Here is an 18653-nt window from a genome sequence, read left to right on the forward strand (position 1 = left end):
GATTAATCTAACTCTGTGCATCTGACATCTTTAAAGGAAAAGGGGAGAAATTATGCTTACCTTCTCCAGACAGACTTACTTGTTTGGGAGCAATGAGGAAAAGATTCTTCTACCTGAATCCTCTCTGTGGGGTCTTTTCTCCAGAGACAGTCTCTAGGTTCTCCTCCTGCAGAAGTGAGCTGGTGGGGCAGCAGGGAGGGGAGTAATCCAGGGTTTGGCTACTTCAGGAAAAGGGTCCCGGAATTGGTGGGAAAATGGACCATTCCCAAGGCTGGAGTAGGAACCTAGAGATGTGGGGCAGCTTCCATTCCTATCCAGCTTCCCCCACTCCCCAGTCTAAGAACTGCAGGTGAGTAGGCTTCCACTCATTTCCTGTTCTGCTTTGTCAAAGACCTCAGGGTGGGGTTGGGAGGTGGGGAGGAGCCTCAGAATTGAGTCCTGAGAGATGAGGCTGTGGCCACATGGTAGAGAGTTGTAAATATTCTGGATACTGGGGAGCTGGGACCATCAGTGGTCAAACCCAGCATCTTTGAAGTTCAGCTTGGAACTACGGGGCTGCTGAATCAAAACTTCTTACATATCCCTTTCCTTTCAGCCTGGCTCAGAACACTCCTGGGCCATTCTCAGCACTTTTTGTAATTCCTTTGCCTGCTTTCCCTGCCCATCCCTTCTTCGTCCAGGCTGTAGTTCCAATCCTGTACCCTCACCTGAACTTCTACAGTCCCTAAGATAAGGCCCTATTTTGTGAAATAAAGGTTAGGGAAGGCCCTAGGGGAACAGCTTAAGAGCTTTTCACTTTATGGGAAGGGATCTGGGGTTAGATGGAACCAGACAGGGCTGGCTGGGCTGGAATCTTACCTTTGGGGAAGGGGTTAGAGGTCAGGCTGGACTGGGCTAAGAGTATAAAAGAGGTCCTGGAGATTGTGCTGGAACTCCTAAGAAAGGGGCTGGAGGTCAGGTTGGATTGAGTTAGAATAGGAAACATGGGGAAGAAGCTGGGCTCAGGCTGAGCTAGGGGGTCTCAGGGTTGAGGGCCTGTGTCTGCATTGGGGCTGGCTGGAGTACACAGTTGGGCTGAAACAAATTTTTCAGGATCATGCTGGGACCTGAGGCTGGGCCTTAAAGGGCCTTTCCCTTCCCCAACCCTAGCAATTCCTCCAGACCAAGGTCTTCCCCAGAGGGGCTGCTGAGGCAAACAGGGAGGAGCCAGATCCGGGGCTCCAGAGGAAGTCGCTGGCCACTATGCTTCCTGAGTTTAAAAAGTGGGTTCCCCTGTCTGACTCACTCCCTTCCCCCAAGCAGGGCAGAGTCCAGGCCTGACAATCTACCTTTTCGCTAGAACACTGCCTCTTCCAAAACACAAACACCCACACACCCCACACATACAGGATATGAACCTTGTCACACAATTCCTGGCCCAGCAACCCCATAACCCAACACAATACCGCCAAGCCACACATTCAACAACATATTCTTATTTATGTACTTGTAGCCTCTCATTCACACCCAGTAGTCACGCCTTTCTGCTTTGTTCAGCACCATCTCTCTAGTACCTAAAGTTTGGCCTTGCACCTAGAGAGGGCTCAATGAATATTAGCTGAATTAATGAATCCACCAAGACACATCCCACAAACAAATGCATAGACAAGCCGACATACATATTCACACATGCAATGCTTCCTTACACACCCATATCCAAGCCCTCTCCCAGCCCAGTCACATACATACCCTGGCACACACTCAGGCAAGAAAGCCAGATGTACACCTAGTTACAAAAGCAGACACACCACAGGTAGGTGTTACCTAGCACTCCCAGGGTAAGTTGCTGGTAGCAGCTGGCTGGTGAATGTCCTTCCATCAGGTCAGGCCTGCAGAGGAGTGAAGTGGGCATGTGCACAAATGCAAGCCTTTGGGATCCTGAGGCAATGGGCAATGAGGAGGTGGGCTGGCAGCAGGGCAGGGCCAAGGTAACCATGTGGACTGGAGAGGGGTGGAATGGGCCATATAGTCCTTTCCTCTGGTTTCTTCCTGCCAGCTGGGGAGGTGAGGGTAGAGGTACACATCTATGAGGACTTGCTTCAAATCCAGGGAATTTGGTGGGGGAATAGTCTGAAAGGCCCGATTCCCCTCCCTGGGATGAAAATGGGAGTCTGGATAGGGGGATTTGGTAGGTGCTAAGATCCCGTCCCCAATCCACAGCGGGGTTTCCCTATCTTGCCAATCTTCTTTAATGGTGGGAGAGGAGGGGACTTGGGGCGGGGGGAGTAAACACCTGGAAAGGAATCTGGAAAGCACCCTATTCTTCCTTCCACCTAAGGAACTTCAGGCTGCCTCCTAGCAACCGTTTTCAGGCATCCTCCTGTGTCCCCACCCAAAGTCAGCAAGGGTACAATCAATCAAGCTACTCTTACTTCCCCACCCAAGACCTAACACCAGGGAATCCTAGTTCAGACAGCTCAGCTGGGCTGGGCCCAATAGGAGCAGGAGGCTGGAGGCTGGATAGGGGCAGGAATCTATCAAAAATAGGACCAAGTCTCCCAGTCATTGTAACCACCCAAAACTCCTCAAACCCAAGCGCCCTCCTCCGCAAGGATCCCTCCCCCTCCAAAAGCCTGATCCAAGGCCTTCTATCCCAGGAACCCTGCCTCAGGGCCACCTGTCTGGCAGCCAGGACAGTTAGGGGCAAGGAACAACAGCCCCAGAGGGTGGAAAAGTCAACTTTTGAGGGAGACAGGGCCAGCCTGGGACAGGAGGAGCAACGGTGGAAGAGTGAGGGGCATTGTGAGATGAGACTGAAGGGGGATCCACAAGCTTAATTCCTACCTCCTTTCCAATGACTGGTCTTAGGGACCAGTCATGGTCCCTAAGGGACTGCATGAAGGAGGGAGAAAAGACTGCCTGGAACTTAGTGGTTATTAGGCAGCAATGACCAACCAAGACACTCTCAAACCAAAAAGTCTCTTTATTGATCGGTACCATACATAACTAAAATGGCCCAAAAAAAAAAAAAAAAAAAAAAAAAAAAAAAAAAAAAAGGCATTACATTTGGGGTGGGACATCCATCTTCCCCACCCCACCCCTCAGCTCCTGACACAATACCCTTCCAACAGTGGCAGCTGGAGTTAAGGAAACTGGGTGTGGGGGACCCAAGAATCCAGAAGGAAGAGTGGGGAGAGAGGTGGTGCTAACACTTCTGGAACTGGCCACAGGAAAAGGCAGCGAAGCCACAGAGCTGGCCCCAGACCCACGGGACCCTGCTCCTGGCCTCACCCTGGGCCCAGAGCATCCGTGTGTCCAACTGTGAAATAGAGCTGAGGATCCTGGCTGCTTCCCCACTCCCTTCTATGAGGAAAGGGATGGAAGGGATATTGGAGATGAAGACCTTTACTTCAGCTGGGGGACACAGGTCTATTGCTCCCAGGTGGGCTTAGAGCTGGGCCATCCTCAGTGGCTCCTTCCCCTCTGTGGAGGACAGGGGAGGACCAGATACACAGTTTGAGGAGTTGGGGAAAGAGAGTGCTGGAGAGAGTGGACGAGCCCCTCCCCCTCCATCCCATGCCTGCCCAACTGAGACAAAACAAAAAACAGCAACAAACAAGGTTGCTCCCTTCCCTCCACACTTCCTAAGGGAGGGAGCCTCCCTTCCCCCCATCCAAGACAGCTGCTCTAGTGGAGGACTTGTAAAGAATATACACACCATGGGGGAGGGGGTTGGGGCTGGGAGGGAGTCACAAGCACTAGGAGGGCAGGCCAGAGTCCTGGAGGATGGGAAGACAGAGACAACAGCAGGGGGTTGTCACAAAGGTGAGGCCATCAACGGCCCCCTACCCCAAGGCATGCCTTCCCCAACTCCAGTCACCCAGAGGAAAAGGGAAGAGAGATGGCAAAGTATCTCCTTGGTCTGAAGCTCTCAAACTGTATAAAATGTTAATGCATACCCCCCCACACCCCACACTCACCTCCACGTGGGCCCTAAGCCCCGGATTTGCCTGGAGTAGGGAGGTAGCTGGACTTTTAATAAGGGGAAGAGGGGGTACAATGTGTGACTTTTTTTTTTAAACTTACATTTTTAATAATATTATTTTTTAAAAAACTTGGGAGCTGGGATAGGTGGCTGCAGGGAGGAGCCAGAGGTTTACCCCTCTACTACCAGCCACCTAGGGAAAGGTTTAGGAAAGGGGCACTCAACCAAGCCCCATAATTTTAAGTCCCTAAGGGCTGTGGAATAGACAACCCCAGGCTTGAAGGGGGTGAAGTCAGGAGGATTGGGAACCCAGAACCTGGGGTGAGGATGGATGCAAATGCCCTGGGGGGTGATCAGGACATTTCTCAGAGGCCCAGGGTCCATGTAGGCATCCACATGAGTACCCCCTTCCCCCAAAAAGGCTCTGCAGAGGCCAGGCCCAGCCCAGGGCCACTGGGGGGCAAATCTTGGCACCTGCCCCCAGCGAGTCCAGTTCCTCCCTGAAGTGGGTGGATGGAGGCTGCCCATTTTAGATGCTCAGTCTCTTCATTCTGTCTTCTGCTCCCTGGGGCTGCGAGGGGTGGGGCAGGCAGGCAGAGCACTGGGTGGCCATGGAAAGGCCTTTACTGGGAGGCCTGTGACGTGGGGTTCTCCGATTTGCTTTCTTGGCTGGATGGAGGCTTGCTGTTCCAGGGGCTGTTGGCGCCCAGGGCGGGGGAGTTGTTAAAGCTGTCCTCGTCGTCAATGCCGTTGGCCGCGTCAAACTGGGTGTTCTCCAGCCGGGTGATGAGCCTCTCGTCCTCGTCCCCGAACTCCCCGCCCATCAGGGTGGGCTCCCCCACCACCATCACATCCTGAGAGTGGCGGAGGTCCCCAAACATAATCGGGGCAGGGGCTCGCCCGGCCCAGGGCAGCAGATACCCCCAGAGCCCCAATACCCACCCAGGAAACTCAACACCCCCAACCCCTTCTCATACCCAAGTTTAAAACCCCAAATCCTCGGACACCCTCGGCCCCTGGAATCCTTCCCACTGAAGGACTGCAGAGCATCACAGGCTTTGACCCACATGTACTAGATTCTAGAAGTCAATCTACTCCCCTAGCTCCCTAGTTCATCTCCCCCAAACTTCAGGGGGCTCCTAAACTTCTGTCCACATATAATAGGGAGGGAGCAGATTAAAAGAAAAAAAAAAAGAGGGGCGCCTGGGTGGTGCAGTCGGTTAAGCGTCCGACTTCAGCCAGGTCACGATCTCGCGGTCCGTGAGTTCGAGCCCCGCGTCAGGCTCTGGGCTGATGGCTCGGAGCCTGGAGCCTGCTTCCGATTCTGTGTCTCCCTCTCTCTCTGCCCCTCCCCCGTTCATGCTCTGTCTCTCTCTGTCCCAAAAATAAATTAAAAACGTTGAAAAAAAAAAAATTAAAAAAAAAATTAAAAAAAAGAAAAAAAAAAAGAAAAAAAAAAGAAAAACACCAATGGGGAAAGCGTGTGCATGTACATATGTGTATTCTAGATTCGCACACGTTCAAATTTATGTGTCCCTCTGTCAGTGTGAGTGTGTGGGTCTCTGATGGTATGTGTGCCCCTAAGCTGTCTATCCTGAACACCCAAATGTTCTCATGGCTGTCTCTGTCCCTTTATGTCCTATGTTCTGAGTCTGTGATCACAACCATGGCATTTGACTGACAAGGACTCTCATCAGTGACAGGAGCCAGCTCATGCTGGCACATTACACCAGGAAAAACTGTTTTTGCTTCTATGCCTGCTAGTGAGCTCAGGCTGGGACAGGGTCAAGGGTCAGGGGTCAGCAGTAGGGCAGCCCAGAAGAGAGAAGAAAGCCGAGATGCTTACAGGTACCTGGCTGGAGAGGGCGAAGGTGCTGGCTGGGCTTTTCTTCTTGCTGTTGCTGTTGTTGGTGTTGCCACCCCCCGAGCTCATGGTGCTGCCCCCTGACATCTTTCGTTTCCGCCGTTTGCTGGGCTGCTGCCGCGCAGGCTCCGCTGTGCCAAGGCAAAGGAGACTCAGGAAGGGCAAGGCCCTGGGTCCCTTGTTCCCCATTCTGGCTCCTAAGGAGCCTGAGCCTACCCTGATCCCAATCTTGCAGACCCAGGAGTGAGAAAGGGGCTTCATGAGGAGACAGAGATAGAGCGTTGGGGAGCTTCATCAGATCCTGGTTAGAGCAGGTGCAGGTGCAAGGCACTCACCGGGGGGTGCTACCATGCGCTGCCACTTCTGGAAAAGGCAGGTCTTGAGGCAGTCACGGGGGCTGAGGCTGTAGGTCTTGTGGCGGGACATGAGCTCCTGCATGGGCTCGAGTATCACACAGAGCTGGGGGGAGACGAGGAGGTGGCTTGTCAGGAGAGAGACATGGAGCTGACTCCAAATGGGATGGGGCAGAAACTGGGTGATCAAGGACTCACTCGGAGGTAGTTGAGAGTGGAATTGGACAACCCACACCGGGTGATATTTTTGGAGAGCTGATCCAACATCTGGGGGTCCTGGGCCTAGATGGGGAGAAAAAGACTAGAACCTGGGTTGCATCTGCTCACCTGCCCTATCACTGAGCCTCATGACACTCCAGAGAGAGAAGAGGGGCTGTTATGAAACCCATTTTTCAGATGGAGATACTCTAACCCTCTGTCTGAGGTCACTGTCAGGAAATGGCAGACCTTATTCCATCCACTCTTCCCACTGCCTGCCCTCACCCTTGCATTTTGGGTCCTGCCCACAACTCACATGCATGGCAAGGATGCTGCGGGGGATGAGCTCTCGGTGCTGCCGGATGCTGAAGTGCCACGTCTTTATCCGCATCATGTCGTCAAACATGAACTCTAGGTACAACCGGCCCTCCACACACACCTGGAGACAAGCTTGTCACATCTCTGCCCTCTCCCCACGTGCCTGAAAATATACCTGCTCTCCCGTTTGCTCACAACTCTCCCACTGAACACACTTCTGCCACTTGCACATAAATCTGGGTGCATAACTGACAAAGGCCATTCCCTCATCTACCTGTCACACCCCTGACCCTTACACACATACACACACAAAGTGGAAATGCTTAACAGACCCTTGTCCTCTTCCCAAGTAGCTAGTGATACACTCATCTGCTATAAACTCTATGAGGGCAGGCTCTCATTCACTGGTGTGCCCCTGCAGCCCAGAAAACTGTCATGTACAAACTTAGTAAGCATCTGATGGATGTTGCACCATGCCTGCCCCTCCCTTCTGGTCTTGCCACTTCCCCTTTTGCCTCCCTGGGGAAGAGCTGAGTACATTTTGGGAGAAAGGAGGGGAATCAAACCCAGGCGCTTCAGTATTCCACATCCAGCTGGGTTGCTGACCTGGGTGAACATGGGTTTGCCATGCTGCGTCACCATGCTGCCTTGGTCACAGTCAAGGGACACAAAGTTGCTGTGGAATGCCTCCTTGGGGTGCTTAAGCACATAGTACAGTTCTGTAGCACCCCCTTCAAAGATGCTGCGGAAATAGCGTGGGATCAAGGTCCGGCCAATGGCTGTAGAGATGGGACAAACTCATTAGAACAGAAGGACTTGTAAGAGGGTCAGGCAGATGCCATAACTGCCAAGACAGATCCCCGGAGACAAATACCTACTCCCAGTCCTTAGAAGGACATAGGAAGTATATGCTCTCACAGCAGAACCAGCAGGACCCCCAAAGGCCACTCACTATATCTCTTTGGTCCATCCTCCAGGCAGAAAGTGATGGTTAACATGGCATCATCCTCAAAGAACTCAGTTGTGAAAGCATCCCACCAGAGATTGTCACACTCCTAAGGAGCACAGGGAGAGGTGTTTGTGTGTGTATGTCAGAAGACATCCCAGGGGTTCCCAGATGGCCCTCCCCCTTCCCAGCCGCTTTCCCCTAGCCATACCTCTGTCCAGTTTTGAAGCCGTTTGTTAAGCTCGAATATTCTGTAGTCAGTTTGGTTGCCATATGGTGTGTGCCTCCTGGGAAAAGTGAAGAAGGGAGGTCAGTAGAAAGAGGGTCTCCCCACTCCACCCCACCCCCACTTCTGCCTTCCCCCATGTAATGGAAAGCACCTCCCTCCTCACTGGACTCCACTTACCCAATCCCGGGCTCCAGATATGTAGGCGGGTACATGGGAGTTGGGCTGTGTAAGGGAAGAGGCTATGAGAATGGGAGTGGAAGACAGGAATTATTGGGGGTGTCACTCCCTCCCCCTTTCAGGCAGGATCCCATCTGGAGAAGGGATGGGAAGTAGATAAGACTCACCCCACATCCCGATCTAGCATGGTGCCGGGATGGAAAGGAGGGAAGGCGTTGCCGTTCGGGGGCTCCTTCGGCGAGTACAGCTTGAATGACTTTGAGGAACAACCTAGAAGGGAAAAAGAGAAGTGGTGCCCTGAGTCCCAGGGAGCTTTCCTGGAAGTCTACTAGACTGTGTGGAAAGGGACTGGTCTTCCAGAGCACCCAGAGTGGGTGGACTAGGGGAGGGGGACTACCCTATGGAACACCTACCTCTGCTTCTAAATCTGCCTCCAATTTTATTTTATTATGAAACTAGAAGTACTCAGCCCTAATACCCAAGACCCCATTTCTTCACGTGCTGAGCCCTGGATGATAGAATTGAAGCAGCAAAGAAATGTCAACACCATAGAATAAATGAATATCCAAACATTACAATTTAATTTTGATAAATTCCCTTTACATCCACCTAGTATTGTTCACTCATCACAACAACGTTGTGAGGTAGCAGGGTCAACTATAAAATCCCCATTTTACAGATGAGGCAACGGAAAGCTCGAGGGGACTTGCCAAGATCACAGAGGTAGCAATTGGCAGAGCTAGGACTTGAGCCCAGATCTGATTCCCATATCCTATAGTATTTCCACCCCTCTATTGCCCTCTGGAGACCAAGCTTGGGGAAAGGAACCGGAACCGGGATTTTGCCAACTCCCTGCCCCTCCTCCACCCCCAGGGTCTCAGGAGGGCAGGGGATAGAAAGATAAAGGGGAGTGGGTGCCTGCTGGGTGCCTCCCACCAGATAACCAGTTGGGCCTTCTGCCTCCCCCACCAACGGCCACTCCCTTATCAGCCCAGCCCCCTCCCCCACAGCTACCATGGGTCTAGTATTGTCTCCAAACCAGAAACCCAAAGCCTCAACCTCCTCTCACTTCTGAGACTTGCAGTGGGGGAGGGAGATAGACAGGCCTCCAATGGATTCCACTCTACTTACAAACCTAGGTCTCGGAAGGAGGAAATCTAGGCTCCAGGGGGCTTAGTCTAGGAGGCAAGTGGTAACTAGACAGGGGTCTCTGCTCACGTGTCTCTGCGTATGTGCACGTGTGTCACCTCTCCACCTCAATGAGCAGCACACTGTTCCTGGTATACTATTTCCTGACTAGAAGAAGTATTACATTCATAGTTGGGTACGAGCCAGGCACCCCTACAATTTTATTTTCCCCCTCCCAACCAGATAGGAAGGGAAACTGAGACACAGCACCAAAGGTTCTAAACTCAGTCATAGGTGCTTCCTAGCCACCCCAAAACTTGTTTGCATTTGGAAGGGCAGCCATATTGGCCGTATCTAAGCCCCCTCCCCAAATTAAATACAAAATCTATTTTGTTCCTTAGGGGAAAGAGACAAAGGAAGACCCTGTGCCAACACACATCATTTAATTACCTCTCCAGGGCCCCCTCCTCACAATATGGGCAAACGGAGGGTCCCAGAGGGGCTTACACTACACAGTTCCTGAAGGTGCCAAGACTCAAAGCTTGTGTGTGCCTGCACACGCGTGTGCCTCATCCTGCCTAGCAGGCTTCCACCCTCAGCTCGTTCCAACATGCCTACCAAGAGCTGGAACCCAGCAGCCCCAGGCAGGATCAGGGTGGCTGCAACAGGCCCTTGCCCCGTTCATGCTCTCTCGCAGGCCACATCCACATGCTCCCAGCACAGCACACACAACCTTCACATGCCAGTTTGGACTGAATGAGGAGCCTGTATCCTTAGGAAAGAGACAGTGCCACCCAGCTCCAAGTCTCCCCACTCCACAGACAGGTATACTAAGGCCACATAGGAAGCCCAAACTCCCAAAGTCTACCAGAGGCTGGGTCTAGTCAATGAACCCAAGAGTCTAGATTACCAGACCTTGCCCTTGCCCCCTAAGGAAGCCATCCTTTCCCTAAAGGCATCACTGGCCCTGCCCCACAGTCTCAGGGCTATCTGGACCCTCAGGACCCTCAGAAGGGAGGAAGCACACCTGGGTTCCTCTCTGATTCTGAAAAAAGTTTCAGAGCTTCAATTTCTCTCACCAGAGACCTGACAGACATTGCCTGGGGCTGGGGAACAGCTCTGAAGAGCTAAAGCCTGAAGCTCTGAGGCCTCTATTTATACCTCCAGTGAATGGACACAAACTCAGCATCTCTCCAGAGCCATAGCAACTCCCAGTAGCCCCAGCACAAGGGCTTGGGAGTGAGAAGAGAAGGGGAGGGAACATCACCCAGACCATCTGTCCCTGTTACTGCCTGTCCCCAGCAACAGGGGTAGAGAGAGCAAGGTGGGGGTGGGGGTGAAGGGGATGTGTCATCAGCCTCGGAGTCACACATACACCCCCCCCCCCATCCCCAAGCAATCTGGGAGCCCTTAGGAGGAGGGAGAAGAGAGGAAGAGCCCAGAACTAGTAAAGTTTCTCAGGATGGAAGCTGCATCCTGGGGCTGAGGGGGGCACCTCCAGCTGAGCATTTCCATGGTAACCAGCCTGACCTGAGGGCAGGCCCCCTTCCTTTGGGGGCTGACCACAGGTCAGCAAGCCTGAGAGCCCTGGCCTCTCTGAGCTGGGGCACCTCTGCCCCAGCTAGCATACCAGGCCTGGGCCAGACCCAGGATCTTCCGCCCACCCCCAACAGGCTTGCACGGTGCCCAGACTTACCTGGGAGAACTGAGGGGGCCAAGAGAGGTGCGGGGAGCAGCTGGAAGCCCAGCGGAGCCCTGGCAGGGGTGAGGGCTGAGGGGGCCAACTTCAGCCGCTCATGTCCCAAGTGGGACAGGCAGGCCTGGCTGAGAGCTCCACTCCGCGGGCCGCACAAAGACTCGCACACACAGCCTCGGCCCGCCCCGCGGCGGCCACAGCCCCGGGGGAAAGTTACAATGGCCACTGGGCCGGGGGCTAGGGGCCAGGGGGCCGGCCTGGGGGGCGGGGGGCCGCGGGGAGTCCGGAGCCTTCTTTGTTTGCAAGGTTTCCCTCAACAATGGCTGCTCCGCTCTTTCCTCTCTCCTCCTCCTCCTCTTCGGCTCTCCCCGCCGCCGCCTCTCGCTGCCTCTGCCTCCAAGCAGCCCGCCCGCCCTCCCCAGGCCACCAGGCCCCTCCGCCAGGGCACCAGGAGAGACAGGGCCCAGCACTCACACTCACTCACACTTACACACGCACAGACACACGCAGCGCCCGCCGGCTCCCTGCCTTTTCTCCCTTTCTAGCCCTCCCTCCCCGCTCGCTCTCCGCTCTCCGAGCCTCTCTCAGAATGAGGCCCCAGGGCGGGCGGAGGGTGGAGCTGCCCCCACTGGCCCCGCCCCCTCCCTGCGAGGAAAGAGGAAGAGGGAGAGAGAGAGGGAGGGAGGGAGAGACGGAGGCAGGCAGGGAGGACTGCTGAGAAAAACAAAAGAGAGACAGAGACTGAGAGAGATGGGAGGGAGAGATGGAGACAGAACAGATTGGGCCTGGGGAGAGACCTGGATGGAGGGGAGGTGTGTGGGGCCAGGAATTGAAATGCCCCCATCCCAGCCCCAAGCTTGGTGCTCAGGGGTGAGCAGGAGGGCTGGAGCCACTGACAGGGATGGAGAAGAGTGCTCTCCTCCCTGGAGACTCCCAGTATCTTCAAACTGCTTCCCCAATGTCCCCCAAATCTCTCTTCCTCTCCCCTGTGATCTCTGGGGTTGAAGGTTGGCCTGAGCTGCCACCCTGGGCTTCAGCCCCTGATGAAATCCCAGAGCAGCTGGGGGAAACCTCCAAGGGGTTATTTTTGACAGAGCCACACTCTGCTTCAACCTGTAAACAGTGATTGCAGGGAGGGGGGCACTCCAGGCTCCCTGCCCTCAACCCAGCTAAGTTCCTAGCCCCCTTCCCTAACCCCCACCATAAGAGTCGGGTGGGTACAGGGGAAAGAGGCACTGTCAGAACTGGGGAAGGCAAATTTGCCCATCCAAGGGTCCCCAGAAAGGGCCTAGTCTGCTGCTGAATCCTCCCACCATCCCAAGGAAAAAAAAAAGGTATGTGGTTACTGAAGTAAAGCATGTTCTCCAATGCAAGGGGGGGAATTCCCAAGAGAGGAGGTGTTTCTAAAACTTGGGTAGTGGTCCAGGTATACTACCCGGACACATAGGAAAAAGGAAACACACACACACCACAGCACACAACACACGAGGGGGTGCAGCCATACAGCCTTCCTACTTCTTTGCAATTTGAGTCTCTGTTCCCTATGCCCCACCTTGCCGCGCCAACCACATTCACACAGCCCCATGACAAGGTTTCTCATGATAGACACACTGGTTGTGCAATAATATTGCATCTGGCTCTGTGAACATTCTCCTCACGTAAAAAACTCATTTTACTTTTCCATAAATCGGTCCCTAATACACACTTCAACCTGCGACATACCTCAAATGCAAGATAAACCCAAACCCAGGACACACACATAGCCTATGACATACTTTGACTTCTTTACACACCGGGACCTGTAACACATGCCCTTGGACCCCAATACACACACCCAAGCTGCATTATACCTCCAGAACCTGTGACAGACTATTATGTGCACACCCTGGCCATTTGTTACCCAGAGACTAACCCCATAAACCACCCTCCCTGAAACCTGCACACCATTCTCCATCACAGTCTAGCCATATGATACGCTCCAGCTTTCACAAACATACTGAAATCTATAACATTCAGCCAGACCCTGCAACATTCTGCCCAGAATTGAAACCACCAGGAACTGAAATATTCCACTGAGTCCCAAATTAACAGCACAACTCTAGGATGACTACACTTATCCTCCACTTACGGGACAATTCCTGTCGTTTGTTTCATGCCTTTAAACTTTCCAAAGTTCATTCTTAGGCCATACCTCAAGAGATTCTTACTGAATGCAGGGCCAAATATTATGCTCACTCGAACAGATTATAGTGAGACAGGAGGGCCCGAGCTGGAACCCTGGACTTCTAACCCCACTCATACAAGCCCAGCCCCGGGGCACTGCAACCATTCCTACTCCCTTCCCCCTCCAAGGAATGGCCACTCCAGGCCCCAAATGACTGTCTACAGGGGGAAGAGGGATGGGCGTGTGCTCGGGCTTCTGCCCCCAGTCTAGAGCTCAGAACCCCCAGTTTGTCTCCTCAAGTTTCAGAAGGAAGGGCCCCTAAATACCAAGATGTATCAAGACTCTGGCACGTCATTCAAAACGGGGCCCTTCTTCTGGTTCCCCTTTTCTAGCAAGGCTGCTCCTCTCTCATTTCTGACTTAATTCCCCCATTTGCACAGAAGCAGAAGAGGTACAACTAAAGAAAGCAAGTCTGAGTTAGATGGCCCTAAAATTGGTGGAGCAGGGAGGGGAGGGGATGGGGGGGGCAGTGGGGAGAAAGCAGAGCAGCAAAGAATAACAAAGGTGATGAAAGAGCGAAGAGGAAGAGTACCCCTCCTGGAGGTGGGAACTCTGAAGGGCAGCAGCCTGCCCCAACCCACAGGATAAGGTACCAGCACTGCCCCCTGCCCGGGCCCCTGGGGCTCCCTGACCCAGGCCTCCAGTGTGCCTGCCCCCCTTCCTTTGTCTGTGCCCGGCCTCCCGTTGGCCTGGCGCTCTGCCATCCTCCTCTCCTGGCTCCCAGCCGCCACCACTGCTGCCTCCTCCCCTCCCCCTACTCCTCCCTGCCTTAACCCTTCTGAGCCACATGCTGCCCCAGACAGGCCCTGGTCCCCTCAGCAACCTGCCGTGCCTGGGTGATGCCCCTTAGCAGAGGTTCTCCCTGCTCCTGATCAAAGCTTCAGGAGCTATTACCTACCCCAGGAGCACTATGGGAGCTGGGGGTATATATGTATATGTGTGTGTGTGTGTATGTGTGTGTGTGTGTGTGTGTGTGTGTATCTTGTGGTGTTTCCTTCCGTGTGTGCATGTGTGTGGGTCTGCGTATGCTCTGGCTTCCTTCAGTCACATGTGTGGGGCATGTGCTGTCTCTGCTGGGCTGGGGGAGGAGGAGGAGCCGGGAGACAGCAGAGCACAAAGGAGAGACTCAGACAGGCAGGCAGGCAGCAGGCAGGCGGCCTGCCAGGGCGCCTCGGCCCCCACCCCAGGCCTGCTCAAGTTGGGGGGTGGATCTTTGGGCCTGTACTGTACATGCTGCCAGGATGCCCTTGTATTCAACCATGTGCTCCCACCCATCCATCCAGTCTGGTCCCCTCCCTCACTGCAACTCCTAACATTCCCCACCCCCAGGCCACTCTCAGTCCCCTCCCCATTTGGTTCTCCTTGAAGTCTAACCTCCATCCATTCTCAGTGGCATTAACCCATAAGACTTCTTCATATTAAGGAAAAAAGACCCCACTCTTAACCATCTTTTGCCCCCTCTCCTCTAGCCACGCCACCCAGACACACAAAAGGAACATGTGTTTTGAGGCACTGATTGAAGCTGTCCCTCCTCACGCACATCTCTGTGCATGGGTCCTCTTCCTGTCCCCATGCTGCTCCCAAAGAAAATGAGGGAGAAACTTTATCCTTTCTCCTACTGGACCCAGGCACCCTGCCCCAATTTCAGGAACAACCTCTTATCTACCTCCAACCTGACAACCCTTCCATACCCACCTCCTACCTACCATTTAGGAACTAAGAATCAAAATTTAAGACTCAGGCCTCTAGCTTGTTCACAGCCTTAATTTCTACTATGTTTATGTGTGGTGATGGAGGATGAAGGCCACGAGGAGGACTCCGAGCATGGAAGGATCTGAAGGAGTACCCAGCATAGGGCAATTATAAAGAAAATACACATACAAACATCCACACCAAGCTGGTAAGAGAAGGAATGATGGTGCCAGGCAGGATTCCAGCTTGGCAAGCTCTTCCCTTTTTTTCCTCTCCCCACCCTCTACAAGCAGGAGTCAGGGGTTCCCACACCCAGATATTCCAGGATCCTCAGACTCTACTAGCCCTACCTCTGGGCCCCATGCCCCTTAAACATCAGCCTCAGCAGGCACTTTAAATGTGTGCCCAGCCCAGCTTGGCCTGTGTCACATGATTTTCAAGGAAGCTTCCGCACTGGCAGCTTCCCTTGGGGACGGTGTGTGTGTGTGTGTGTGTGTGTGTGTGTGTGTGTGTGTGGCAAGGGTTCAGTTGTGGAGTATGAGGCTCCCAGAGAAAAGGCATGTGGAGAAGCAAAGGATCCAAACGAGGCTAGATCCTGGGACACCTGACTTTCAGAATAAAGCTAACTCCAGCCTGGGACAAGAGGGGGTCCTGCACATAATGCAAGAACCCAGAGTCCTGAGAATGGGGATAGACAGTGTTTGGGGGCCCTCTGAAGACCACCTCTCCAGTCACATAGCCTCCCTCTTTTCTCCTGGCAGTGAGGTACAACCTTCTCCTTCCCCAGGAAAGAACTCAGACCCAGGCTGTCACTAGCAAGAGCTGGTAAACGTTTTGGGGAGATGGGGATCTGGGCCTAAGTCCTGTCCCAAGTTCTCACTTTGAGGTCAAGTACTGCTCCCCTCAACTCAATTCCCTCAAACCACTTTATTTCCTAACTTGCTGGAGCTGCCACATTTCCCCCTCCCACTACGGTGGAGACGCCAGACCTGAGGGCCCAATTATCTGAGCCCCCCCCCCCCTCCCCAGAGTACCTCACGTCCCTCAGGAGGGCTAACCTTCCCTGGCAACAGGCAGGAAAATTTGGAGGGGAGCAAGATGGGCCCCAACCAATCCCTCCTCCCAAAAACAGTCCTCAGAAAGAGCCCTGAGGGGGGTATCACAGGGTATGTAAAAGCGAATAGGCAGCAAGAAGGGGGGGCAACCCAAACCAGCCAATCAAAACTCTATGGTGACCTGAGGGGGGGGGGGTCAAAAGTCCAAACTCACTTCTGATTGGCTAACACCCTGGAATTCTGGGAATTTCAGCCCCCCAAACCCCTCCTCAATTAGCCTCCCCCAGCAAAACACACACACACACACACACACACACTCACACTCACACTCTCTCGCTCTTTCTCTCCCCCCCCCCTCCACTAGCACCCCCTCCCCTGCCTCTATGCTGCTGCGCATTTGCAGTTGGGGAGAACCCTCCCCCGGACTAAGGCCCGCTATACCCCTCAGAGCCCCCGACCTCCGCCGTGCCATCGACGCCCCCCACACAAGTTCATGCCAAACAAGGGGTGAGGGATCTGCCGAGAGGGCTAGGAAGGGAGGGGCCGGGCGACCGCGCGCCCCACTCACCAGGACAGGCACAGCCCACTGACATCTTCACATCGCCCGCCGCTGGGGGCCCAGCCGAGTCACGGTGCCCGCCCCGCTCGGGGACAGGCCGGGCATGAGCCGCCGCCGCCGCCCGCGGCCCCGCTGCCCTCGCCGCCGGCCCGGCCCGGCCTCGGCCCGGTGCGGGCGGCCCCTGGCTGCAGCGAGGGGCCTGTCAGGCGCGGAGCAGACAGGAAGGAAGCCAGGCAGGAAGGCGAGCTGCCTCTGCGTGTGCGCGCGCGGGTGTGCGTCCCCGGAGTGTGTGTCCGTGTGTGCGCGTGTGCGTGTGCGTGTCTGTGCGCTCCCGCCGCCCTCCCCGCCGCCAACGCCGCCGCCGCTCGCCCCCCTCTCCCTCCCGCGTTCGCTCGCGCACTAGCTCTCGTAGGCGCCCGCTCTCCAGCCCCAGCCGGGCTGGGCTGGGCTTTATTAATATGCTAATTGCCTGCTAGTGGGAGGGGAGAGCCGTGTCAAAGTGACCCGGGCGAGCGCGCAGCGAGCGACGACGTGCGTGCGCCGCGCGGCGGGCGGGCGGCAAGGGGCCGGGAGCGTTCGGGGAACGGCATGCATGTGACGCAGCTTTTAAAAAAGGAGACGGAGGCAGAGACCCTAGAGGGGGAGGGCGGTGGGAGGAATGAGAGGCGAAGCCTCACACTCGGTGTCCGTCCTCCCGGTGCCTCCGAGTTGGGAGCGTAGCTGAGCCGGAGCGGGAGCGGGAGCTGGGGACTGGGGGAGGCGGAGCCAGGGTGGGCCTGAGGTGTAGCTCTCCCTCCACCCCGGCCACGCTCTGGGAGGGAAAAGGGACTGCCGACCCCCGCCCAAGCTCTCTGCTGAGATTACCGTCTTATTCCGGAGAGCCTTTATCATGTGCCCCCCACCCCAACCTGGGCGGGGAAAGCACTATCCTAATTTCTGTAGCAACCCAACTCACCTCCTCCCTAAATTAACCACCCCTCCCTTGCCTGCTAAACCAGTTAGGACTAGAACCAAAAGGGTTAATTAAGTGTGGTCCCCGCCCTCCCCTGCCCTAGGGCTGAGATCTGCGTTTTGCTGGGGGGAGGAGGGCAGTGGAATGACCGTCAGGTTGGTCTGGGGAGGGGGTAATCTGCAGGCCATCCTTCCCCCTTGCGGGCTCTGACTCATCAGTCAAAACGCTCTCCTCCCTTCCCCCTTTCTCCATCCAGTCTCGGCCTCCCCCAACTCCCCCTCGCTTGCAAGCTTCTCTCCTTTGAGGGCCTCGAGACTGGAGACAACAGGAAGCAGACCCCTCCAGTGCCCCCTACCCGTAGGGGCTGCGGGGTTGGTAGGGGGTAGGAGGAAAGATGATCTGGATGGTCAATGTAAGGAACACTCCTTCCCCAGGGAGGAGCCTCCCAACCTTCAGGCACTCTTCAAGGACTCCCCAGCCCAGCCCTAGGAAGGAGAGGGGGGCGGGGAGAGCCTCCATCACCATCCCTTCCCAAAAGCCCAGCCTTAGCTGCCTCATAAACAGGAAATACCTATTAGCAGGGAAGAGGGAGGGGAAGGGAGCTGTCTGGAAGAAAGAGCTGGCCCCTCTCCCTTCTGGGGGGTCCCCAGCTGCCAGCTTAAGTTTCAAGGTTGGCTCCAAGGAGTAGACACTCTGGACCTGGGCTGGTGTCCCCTCTCTAGGGCATCTGGCCCAGACTGGGTAGGGGGTCCCCTTCCTCTTCATTACTTGGCCGGGGGGGGGGGGGGCTTGACGGCCCCCACTCCTGCCCAAAGTTTGCACAGCTGGCTTGACCAGCTGTCAAGATGTGAAGGTTTAAGGTTTAAGTGTGAGACCCCTTCTATCTTTGCTTTTGCTGAGGGAGCACGAAATGATGGACAGATGCATAGTCTGGGGATTGAAAAGACAGCCTACCCAGAGATGCTTAGACCCCCTCCATATGCTTAGGAGAAGGTGGGGCAAGGGAGCTGTGAGCACAGCCACACTCTTAACTCCAGCATTCTCATCCACGCTGTGGATTCCCTTACCTCAGGGGCTGCAGGGGGACCTGACTGAAGCCATCCATACTTATACAGGTATTTTGTTTGGCAGCATCCCCTGCCTCTGTCCACTTCCTCCTCACATTCCCCCAGGCAGAGGTCAGCAGTAGAAGGATTAAGGAGAACCAAAAGCAACAGAACCCATGCCTGGAATTTGGGATACCTAGATTTGAATTACAGAGCAAATGACCTGAGACAACTGACTTCCCTACTCTGAGC

The 18653-nt window shown here is 54.9% G+C and overlaps 1 protein-coding gene across 5 annotated transcripts; it reads right to left on the reverse strand.

Moving 5' to 3' along the window:
- Positions 1-526: 526 nt before the first annotated feature.
- On the reverse strand, positions 527-16776 carry LDB1 (LIM domain binding 1). 5 transcript variants are annotated; one of them, XM_049645606.1, is made up of 11 exons: positions 16413-16776; positions 8217-8319; positions 8050-8094; positions 7855-7930; positions 7650-7752; positions 7304-7476; positions 6696-6818; positions 6380-6463; positions 6164-6287; positions 5817-5959; positions 527-4818 (listed from the first exon to the last, which is right to left on the reverse strand). In XM_049645606.1, the coding sequence occupies exons 1-11, from the start codon at positions 16435-16437 to the stop codon at positions 4588-4590; spliced, it is 1230 nt and encodes a 409-aa protein (XP_049501563.1). In that variant the 5' UTR covers positions 16438-16776; the 3' UTR covers positions 527-4587. The 5 variants fall into 5 exon arrangements, with proteins under 5 accessions (XP_049501563.1, XP_049501560.1, XP_049501564.1 ...); XM_049645603.1 differs by having other exon boundaries at positions 5811-5959; positions 16413-16617; XM_049645607.1 differs by lacking the exon at positions 16413-16776 and adding an exon at positions 10874-11123 and having other exon boundaries at positions 5811-5959.
- Between the last annotated feature and the right edge of the window lie 1877 nt (positions 16777-18653).

Source organism: Panthera uncia, chromosome D2 (genome assembly GCF_023721935.1).
Source record: "Panthera uncia isolate 11264 chromosome D2, Puncia_PCG_1.0, whole genome shotgun sequence".
In the NCBI taxonomy this organism is placed as follows: domain Eukaryota; kingdom Metazoa; phylum Chordata; class Mammalia; order Carnivora; family Felidae; genus Panthera; species Panthera uncia.

Bases quoted from the DNA above. Each gene is read 5' to 3' on its own strand.
- LDB1 (XM_049645603.1), bottom strand. From the start codon at position 16,437: ATGTCAGTGGGCTGTGCCTGTCCTG. The intron at 8,095-8,216 runs GTGAGTCTTATC...TCCCTTACACAG, and splicing joins ATGCTAGATCGGGATGTGGG to CCCAACTCCCATGTACCCGC. The intron at 6,819-7,303 runs GTCAGCAACCCA...GCTTGTCTCCAG, and splicing joins GCAAACCCATGTTCACCCAG to GTGTGTGTGGAGGGCCGGTT.